We start from the raw sequence: 10199 nt of genomic DNA, 5'->3' as shown, positions 1-10199 counted from the left end.
CTCAGGCCTGTCATTGGTGAAATATACTCGCTTATTATTTAAAAACTATTATAGCCTCGACATTTTTGTATTACAATTTTTGTCTTGAAATTTTCTAAAGTATCTGCGATTAAAAGGATATTCGGTGGTTTCAGTACATCCTGCATAATCTTTCTCAAAACGTTTCGACGATCGTATGGAACGAAGAAGAGTAGCCGGGTGATTTCGAAGCTGGGGAGTATCAAGCGGAAAAGCAGCAAATAAGACGGCAATCGTATCAAGAGTGACGATCAACGTCCGTGCGTTTCGTGCCGGGATTAAAAGCCGTTTTCGACGAGGTGAACCTCGTCGCGCGCGCGAGGGAACCGTTTCGACAAACGCGCAGCTCCGCGATGCAGACGAGCGGAAAAGTATCCGTCGATCTCGCGAGATAACGAGTACGCGCTCGTACCGCGCGTTTACCTGCGCATTATCTGCGTTAGCCTACCTGGCTCCACGCTTACCTGGCGAACGTCGGAGATAAAGGCAGGCCGGAGCCCGCTCTCGCCAGTGCCTACCTTCCAGGCACGTAATTGAGCACGCTGCTCCCGGAATAACGCGCCTAAGTGACAGGTGAACACCTTATACGCGAAGCGCGTACCCGTGACAGTCGTACATACGCGCCGCGTGTCCGTCCGACGGTTCGCGTCGCTTTAGAGAGACGAAATATAAAAGCCAGGTACACGGTGGAGAGACCAAAACGTAATCTCGGCGGTACGAGACGCGCGAGATGCTAGGGAAGTGTAGCCGATCAGCGAACAAATATAATTGAGGAATCGGACGTACAAAGCGAAAAAGTACTCAGGTGCGTTGCGATCCGATTGGAACTGAAAGGACCAGAGTGTTCCCGTAGGGAAGGAAAAATACTGTGTTTCGATTGACAGTCGTCGGTCGTCGTGAGTGAAATTTCGCGAACGTGCGTCCGATCCTAAACTGTTTAATCCGTGAACGGTGAATTAAGGTCTCACGGACGCGACGCCGGACGCTCGGCGAGGATTCGGGAAGGATCCCCCGGCCGACGCAACGCCGGCGCTGGGCCATTTTCTCGTCAATCCTCGCTTACTCTCGACGCCCAACACCGACGGGGGTGAATTCCCAATCGCGCGTTACCGTCGCGCATTAAACTCCGTGGGGTAATATATCAGGGAATAAATCGTCGAACGTGTTGGAAGCTTTTATAGGATTTTTACAACGTGCGCGTCCGTGAAATACTGGCATCGATGGAGGGCACGGGAGAGGGGGAGAGAGGGGGAGGGAAATAGAGAGGGGGATGCAGTCGCAAGGGGTGAGGAGTGGTTAAACTGAGTGTAAATCCAGGTATCGTTGGTGTGAGTAGAAAGGGAGAGAACGAGAGAGAGAGAGATAGATAAAAGCGAGAGAGAGGACTGTTCGGCGGGGATGAAGCGTCTGGCTCATCCTGGGGGATGCAGCGTACGGAAGGGGATGCCTGGGTTTTCGCGTGCGTATGGATCCGCCAATCGGGTTTCAGGACCGCCCGCGGTCACCATGGCAACCCCGGGGGTTGAGGCGATTACAAAACGGGGGTAACCCGATTAAGCGTCGCGACGCCGCTCCTGAGGGCGACGTCTGGGGACGTAACGGGGTGGCTTTCGGGAGTGGAGTAGGAGGAAGGGTAGGCCCGAAAGTACGATCTGTCCGAAAGGGGTTGCTCTCTCTATTTGCCCTCTTAATCACTCGTTAAGTGCCGCGACCCCGGTGCCGTCCCCCGAGCACGCAGCAACGAGTTTGTCCCCGCTTTTCTGCCTTTCGATTGGCCAGCGGTGAATAACAACCTTGAGATGGGCCCGAGGGGTGAGGTACTTAATGCTGGCTTAAGGGCGAAATATTTCTGTTTCGCGTGTTGCTTGAATTATTTAGATTCAACGTGGCGCGAGAGAACGCGCGATTCAAGGATTCGCCACAACGCGGTAACTTGGGCTTTCTCTCTCTTTTTAAATTTGCAATAAATGAAATAAAATACTAAAATAATATATCACAATAATTAAGTAATACATTACTTGAGAAAGTTTACAATAATGTATCTTCAACTTTCAATGTTACATCTTGAGTGTTAGACATATGTTATGTTGAATAAATTTCTAACACAATAAATTGATTATACAACGAACTCACGTTATTTATCCCATTCGTATTGTAATTTTCATCATAATGGCCTCGGACCCGTGGAAATCATACGCTCCGTTTCATCTCGCTGCGGAAGTTCACCGCGTCGGAAGCTAATCCGGGTCTTGTCAAAACCGCGCAGCCACCCGAGACGTTAGGCAAACATCCCCGTTTCCACTTTCGATCCACCCCTTTTATCGCGCGCGTGTGTCCTCTCGTGTCACAATGCTGATTTTCCGCGTAGATAGCTTCAAAATGGAGCCCATTCAACCCTTTTCTCACGAACGGCGCGTATATCTAACAGTCAATTCCGGGACAATGGGTCCGATCGAGTTTGCGGCCCCCCCTCGTCCCGCGTTCCGTTCCCCTTTTCTTCCAGAGTCGACGACACGTACCATTGTAACCGGATACTCCCGTTTAGGGGTGGCTCCTTGATACATCGGGGGGGATGACCGGGCTTATAACTAGTTGCCACTTAATTTGGCAAACCTAGCAAGAACGAGGGGTTCGTTTCGCCCCCTGTCTCTCGCGCGGTGGGATTGGCCCGCCGAGATCGATTGGCGGATACGTCGGTATTCGCAGGGGACCGCCACGCTCGAATTACCTCTCGTTGAACGTCGCGTATCTTCCGACGCCATCGGACTCGTCGGAAAATTATCTTCCTAGGCGCATTCCCTCCACCGAAACGATCGGAAATCCTTAACTACACTTTCTCTCGATAGGCCCTTGCTTATCGCGAACCGAGCGTCACAAATTATCCAAGCCCATTCTTTAATAGTCAGCAGCTTTGAACACAATTATTTTATGTTATTTTATATAAAATCGGACCTGCTCTTCCCTCTAAATATTCGTTCTTTTATAAATAGAGCACAGTTCCAACTATAATTGCACTGCGTACTATTTTACACTTTTGTACAACCCTTTGTTTGAGATCATTTTATTTATTCGTCTTTTTGGAAAGGGGCAATTTTCAAGTGCACATCATAAATCACAATCGGAATTATCGCGTTCATGTTAGATTCTTGAGGAAACTAACCGCAGCGGAATCGTCGATATGTTTCAGGTGAAAGTATGGTTCCAGAATCGGCGGACAAAACACAAGCGAATGCAACAAGAGGAAGAGGCGAAGGCCCAACAGCAGTCAGGTGGTGGAGGTGGCGGTGGTGGAGGCGGAGGTGGCGGCGGCAATGGAAACGCCAACAACAATAGCAACAACAAAAACACTCATCACGTTAGCAAATGGCAGCAAGAGACTGGAGACTACCATCATGAGGAGGACGAGGAAGAGGAACACATCGATCCGGAAGCCGAGGAGTGTTCGAGTGGCTCTGAAGCGTAGCTAGACGTTCTATGCCTGGACTAGGGTCCAGGAACGAACAGATTGTCCTAAACAGACTCCTAGGTAACTCGACGATCGAGGTGGAAGGTTGAGAGGATGAGAGGTAGTGTCCGGCTTTTCCGAAGACACGCCTATTTATTACTCTGATCAGCATAGATTTGTTCGAGTTTCAGCCAAGTGTCGAAAGACGCACTCTGAAATCGCAACGATTTACGATCGTGTTCACGTACAGGAGGTTACGAACAGTGAGTGAATTCTCATGGAATAGTGATCTTCGTATCGAGTTACGGCCGAGGGTACAAATCCCGTTACGAAATAAAAGTCGGAAGTTTCGGAGCTGGTCGACGCCGGTCGTTCGACAGCGACCGACAACGGTACAGTACTTATCATATTACGACTGAAAGTCGACCAGATATCGCGTACATGAGAATGATTGATGGCAGTTTTAAAGGTCCTGAAGAGATATCTTTTGGTCGACGTGATTGCGATAGAGAATTTGTAAAATTCTATTCCGAATTGTCGGATGCGTCGACGGAGTAAACATACTATTGTAGGGTCTAATCATTTTGATATTTTGGAAATATACATATTTTATGTATTTCTAAGTATAACAGTTGAATCTGAAATAACTATCAAGTCCCATTTCACGATTAACTATTTGTGCTGGACTGAATTGACTTCACACACACATACATAAATATGTAATATATGTATTTCAAAATACACAAAATGGGGCTCGGCCCTTAAAAAGGATTCTATATCGCATGTTTATTCGTCGATACGCGACGCTACGAGAGGCAGGAGTGTCTCTTGCTCTTTTCTTCGTTTGACCGGAATCACGATATAGTTCCTCGGCATTTCAGTTTCGCAGCGTTGCCGCAGGCCAAGGAACAATCGCGGAAATCCGTAAATATCGTCGCGATTAGAGGGAACGAGACGTTCTCAGGCCAAGACCATCTTATAACGGGTTCGGAAGAAGCGACGGAGAAATCGAAGGCGTCTATCGGAAACCGACTAATGGAGGCATTGTTTGCCGGAGACGACGGAGCTAAATGGACGCGTTTCCGGCGGAAAACGGCGATGCTCGTATCAAGAACGATCGATGCCAACTTTAATAGCGCGGATCATTTTTTGGTTGACTGGTCGAAACCGTAAACATTTTTGCGATCTTCGGGGCAAAAGTACTTTTCATTTAACCCTTTGTTGCATAGCGATTCCGAACGGGAGCACCTATTTCCTTGTAGCTTTTCTACGTTTTTACGTATCTAATAATCGATTTGTGTGACATATTTGATAGAGGTGCAGGTTCAAATCCTGGCGGAGGTATAATATTTTTCGCAATAAGATTACTTTTCTTCTTTGAAGGGGAATGGTATAGAATGTTAGTTGGCGTCAATACATTCATTTGTCTAAATATCATTTATTTAAAAGTATGCACTGTTCCACCAAAGAAATTGTTTTAAGACCGAAAGTGCTCGGCACGCAGGACGTGTTGCAAACGGTACATAAAAATTCACACAATAAACTATTGGACTAACTACTTACTATTGAATGTGTGAATGTAGTTAAGGAACGGGAATAAAAAGTTTAGAAATCACATGATGGTGGAGTAAACTGCGTAAACAGAAAGTACCAGTGAAAACGTTTGCGGATAAGATTGCAACGTGGATAAGATTGCAAACTAATTTTTTAATTAACTTTAACTTTTTAGTTGTTGGTCCGAAAACAACTGACCACGCTGAAAGAGAATGTACGGGTACTCAAGAAAGCGAAACTGAATGAAAAGAGTACAGGAATTTTTCTCTCGGAAGGAAACCTCCCGGTAACCTCCTGGGAGCATCTCGTCCCCTCTATACATACGTAGAGGAGAATCCAACGCCCAAAAATGGAGTTTATCTCTGGTGGCACAAGCCAATGCACACTGGCCAGTCATTTTAAGAAACCGACTCCTTCCAGATAAAAGCACGTTGATAAGCATAGAGATTTCTGGAAGAGACTGGGTGAAAAGTCCAGAAGTGGACTGAAATAGAATTCAATCAATTGGCTGTGAAAGAATCCGTTGTGTTAATTTTTCAATTTTGCTGAATTCAGATTTGAAATTAGCAGCCCTAACCTTTATATAATTTATATAATTCAACAAAAGATGTCCAACAAAAAGATTTATGCAACAAAGGGTTAACAGTTTACTCTTTCTTACTTTCGAAATTTTCCTTTAGGAAGAAAACGGAAAAACCGCTTTCCAGTTAAATAGTTACTTAGAAAGTCGCACGTAATATAGTTTGAAACGATTATTAAACTTAGAAAATGATTCGAATCAGACCAGCAGTTGCTGACGCGGATTGGATTGGGATTGGCGATTGTCTGCTAGCCAATAAAAGCAGCCGGCGATTTAATCGACTCTCATTGGCTAGAGAACAATCGTCAATCGCCAATCCCAATCCAATCCGAGGCAATTACTAGTCTGATTCGGCTTTTAGATGAGGATCGATCGTCCGCTACGATACATCGTTCGAATCGCCGGTCGCCATCAAGGCGCGCCGTTGACGTTCATTGCAATTACATATTTCTTGCCATAAAAAAACAATTCGCCATACAAATTAACTCGCGTCGGGTGATGTAAATAAGTGTAATAGGAAAGAGAGAGAGAGGGAGAGAGCGATCCTGGAGTCGTTCCTGTATATAGGAACATCCTGACGCTTCTCGTTTCGAAGGCGATTGTAAATAGATAGAACTGAGGAGAGTTACACGAGATACCCTGAATACATGTTTGTATGCAGACTCGTAAGTAAAAAAAAAAGACAAAATTTGACAGCAAGAGTGCCAAACTTAGTAAACCTTTAGCGAGAGAAGAATCCAGTGTAAACGAGTATTTGTAATTGTATTTAAGTCGTTATTCTACGCGAGCGAGCAGTATTTCTTTCATCGATGTTTCCAGATATGTATTAAATTATTATTATTAATGTTATAAACCGGGACTCCGTGCGCCATAACGGAGCCGTCGCAGTGGCAGGATATCTCGGAATCGTGATATTGATGTATCGACATGTTAAGTCGGTATTTTAATATTATCGAACAGCGCGTCGCGCCGTGTTACACGAGTCTCACAATCAGATCTTAACTCGATAAGTTTCCTTATTAATTTTGTAGAAATCTCTGTTCCTCTACCTAAGAAAGAGACGTCGAGTTTCATGCAGGAGACACAGGCCAACTCCGCTCAAGAGTCCGACTGGTTGTGGCGCAAGGATTTTCGCTTGTAAATAATCCTGTAAATAGAAAATTGTGATTTTACTCGACGTGCAGAGCCATAGAATTGTATGAATGACTCAGCTCGTGTTCTTTAGCAATATAGTGAAATAAATTAAACTCATGCGAACGTTCCGTTTTTATCTCTCCAGTAACCTGCGAATCCTCAAAATATTCTTTACTATAAAAAAAAGCATAGAGCTGTGCTGTGTGAACTTAGGTATCACAAAACCAAAGGTAACAAAATATTGGATGGGTAATAAGAGCCGAAACGAGGTATTAGGGTGGAGTATACTATATTTCTTAACGATCAAAGAACGAAGAAAGAGTTAAACGCTTCGGTCACCAAAGTGACCCTTAAATTAGGGGATGCTGGAGTGACAACTGAACTCCGACGGGATAGTTTGAAAATTTCAAAGGCATAACGCGATACGAATTAGACTTCAAACCTCAATGTTTTTTATATGAAAATGTTCTACTGTGCAGTCCACACACCGCTCTGGTATTATTTTGTACATAAAAGCCAATAATACGATTTACAAACGCAAAACTGTACGCGACTCTGTCGGTAAATAAAACCACTTCAGTATCCCCTTAAAAGCTTTCATTAACAGCGAAGAATCTCGACGCATATCGGATAACGCGAATTTAGTCGTATGAACAATAGAGCTAACAGTTGGTCGCATTTCGTGAGATGGGCTAATCTCACCATCCCCGCAACCGCAGAAAGTCGGCCTGACACTTCGTTCGGTGTTCGGATTAGACTCGGTGCTCCGTAATCAACTAATGAAAAATAGAGAAAACGAAAGATATCTTTTTTAATGCGAGGAGATAAGAGATGTAGCGAGATCTTTTACAAGTATTTCTGTACGTTGCATACGGTAAAGAAAGGAGGAACCGTTTGAAAAATTTTGACATCTATAAGCTGGCGAATTTGATGCCGGGAACGTCGACTCGCGCTCGTGATTTTGAGACGATAATTCGCGCGTATAATACACTTGGCGTACACGCACCAGACGGGTCCGGCAAAATTGTTTGTTTTCCGCGCGCGGTTATTTCTCGCGCAGCGTATTATTTTAGAAGGCAGTGGCCGCGTGCGAAAAATTGAATAATTTTCGCCGCCGGGCACGTCGATAAGGAAACTCCGCGCCGCGGTAATTCCTGAGCACACGACATTATCGCAAAGGCCGACCGTAATTACCGGGGAGCGCGCAAAGGGGTGTCTTCACGCCGCAAATTGTTTTTCGCGAGGGCACCGTCGGGTCCGCGCAGCCGACAACGTGGGGCCACGACGAGAAATCGCCAGTAGGTATCCATATGCGACCTGCCGCGTCTGCGGGAGCGATCCTTGTCGATAATCGCTTTATAATCGCCGCTTCCAAAAGGAATAATTTACTACGTCGGACGTGGAACTCTCTCCCGTTCCCCCGTAATTAAACACGGCGGATCTCTCCTTTCGTGTCCGGAACAACGGATGTGCGGACGCGGCCGGTGTCGGTAGATCGTACTCGGAGATTCGCTATCATTCGCCATTATTATTTTCGTCGGTACGGAGAGATACGTTATACCCTCGAAAAGAATTTTGCGGGCAGCGGAGAAACAAAAGTTGCCGCTTTTATTTCATTTGGGCCTCTTATTCGCAATGTTTTTTTTTTCAAATTTGGTATCGATTTTTTGGACTCACGTTGTCGCGATTTCAACGAATCCGTCGAGGGAAAGTTTATGCGAGACCGTGCGAGGCTATTGGTTGAGAATCTGGCGAATTTCAAGAGAGTTAATTTCAGGATCTTTCTCATTATCCGTCGTGGTGCGTTTAAATTTCACGACATCGACACGTAGTGCTGTAAGGCAGAATTCATAATTTACTCAATGAAAATTAATAGCACGGTGGTAACGCGACTTGCAGGCCATTATCGATATATTAATCGGCTCATGCTAATGAATTTGTAAATTGAAAGTACGCGCAGTTATAAATACAGTTATGTGCACGAGTTCGTAAAGCTGTACAGGCGAAATAAGATTTCACGAGAAAAATAAAGGAGAGAGGAATTTACGCGCAAAAATAAATCACACGTTAACAACGCGACGTAAAAGTCTCGAGTGAGTTTTTACAGATGCATTTTTTTCTCTCTGCTATTGAGATATCGGATAATCAAGCTTCGATTCCTTAAACAAAATGCCGGCGGCGCATCGTTTAAAAGCATCCCGCTGCTACATATATCCTCTTCAATATAATTATTTAATAAATATCTTCGTGCGCTGCGCAAACGAATGGATGCAGCTACATAGATATCTTCTCACGCAGCTTCGGTATGTGACACGTTTAATGAAGTTTTAACGAAGTACGTCGTACTAATTTATTCCCAACATCTCCATTGCAAATTCTTTCAAAATCACCGTGTTCCCGCGGCTATTAATCATTAATTGTCTCATTGCGTATTCGACGGGGACTAGTTCGACGGACCGGAAAAGGAGCTGGCGATCGCCAAGATTGCCGGACCGATTTCCATGTCGCTCGCTTATCGATCGATCAATTAAGCGGCCAAATTAATCAGCGCGCGCGGCAATCATGGGGATACAAATCGTACGGGTGCTAATGAAGCGCATTAATTGGAATGTTGACTGGAACTCGTTAATTAAATGGCTCGCGGGCCGTGGTAGCCGTCGTGAGGGCGCGCGATCAATCGGATCGATAATTAATAGATCTCATTGTAGCGCCGACTGCTCGCTTCTCCCGATCTTCGCGTCCGCGAAGATTTTCCCGCATGGTTCGGTCTCATTATCGCGGACGCGCGGGTTCGTAATCGCATATCCGCTAATTAACACGAGAAACAAACGTATCGATTAAGCGTATATCTCGCGAGTTCCTACATAAAGAGAATTTACTCTTAAAATCTGGAAATTATGTGATTGTGGGATGCACAATCCCATAGTAATAAATAGGGGTGTAGGCACTAAGACGCGTCACTTATTAATTTTTGGCAAGAAAAATGACGGGCTAGGACTAGGTCAGGATTTGAACCTGGGACCTTTCGCTTGCCGGGCGAATGCTCTTCCGACTGAGCTATCCAGACCCACCCAATATTTTATCAATTATAAACAGAATTCGTATAGAGATAGGCGCATGTTAGAATTTCACAGGTTTATGTACCACAATATCGCATATTGTATGGTCTGCCAATTTGCTCCTCCTGCTACAAATGCTACTGCATTTACAGTTTGCGTACAGAACGTTGGAGACAGTTGATCAAAGATTCTGGCATAGCATTTTATGAGGGTTTTTTGAAATTTTACCATAAGTAAAATGTATGGTAAAATTCTTCGAAATGCCGTGTTGTTTCACGATTACGTGATTTTCAGGATAAATTAGAAGAGAAAATTCTCACCGTGTAGAATTCCTATTTTTCAATGTATTCGTTAAATGTGAAATTACGACGCGGCTGCGAGCGTCAGTCCCGCGATATTACATGCATTT

General features: G+C 44.9%; 1 protein-coding gene and 1 non-coding gene across 2 annotated transcripts in view; one reads left to right on the top strand and one right to left on the bottom strand.

Moving 5' to 3' along the window:
- LOC105559418 (homeotic protein empty spiracles-like) overlaps window positions 1-6853 on the top strand; it is a 58265-nt gene extending 51412 nt beyond the window's left edge. Inside the window, exon 3 of the mRNA XM_012007677.1 lies at window positions 3206-6853. Within this exon, the coding sequence (XP_011863067.1) occupies window positions 3206-3481 (276 nt within the window). The 3' untranslated portion in view covers window positions 3482-6853. The remainder of the gene's footprint in view (window positions 1-3205) is intronic.
- A 2872-nt stretch (window positions 6854-9725) lies between these two features.
- On the bottom strand, window positions 9726-9798 carry Trnaa-ggc. Its single transcript has one exon. It is a non-coding gene; the product is annotated as a tRNA-Ala (tRNA).
- Between the last annotated feature and the right edge of the window lie 401 nt (window positions 9799-10199).

Source organism: Vollenhovia emeryi, unplaced genomic scaffold (assembly GCF_000949405.1).
Source record: "Vollenhovia emeryi isolate VEMERY1.0 unplaced genomic scaffold, V.emery_V1.0 DF939273.1, whole genome shotgun sequence".
In the NCBI taxonomy this organism is placed as follows: domain Eukaryota; kingdom Metazoa; phylum Arthropoda; class Insecta; order Hymenoptera; family Formicidae; genus Vollenhovia; species Vollenhovia emeryi.
Note: the sequence above shows the minus strand (reverse complement) of the source record. Positions and strands in the feature narration are given on the sequence as shown.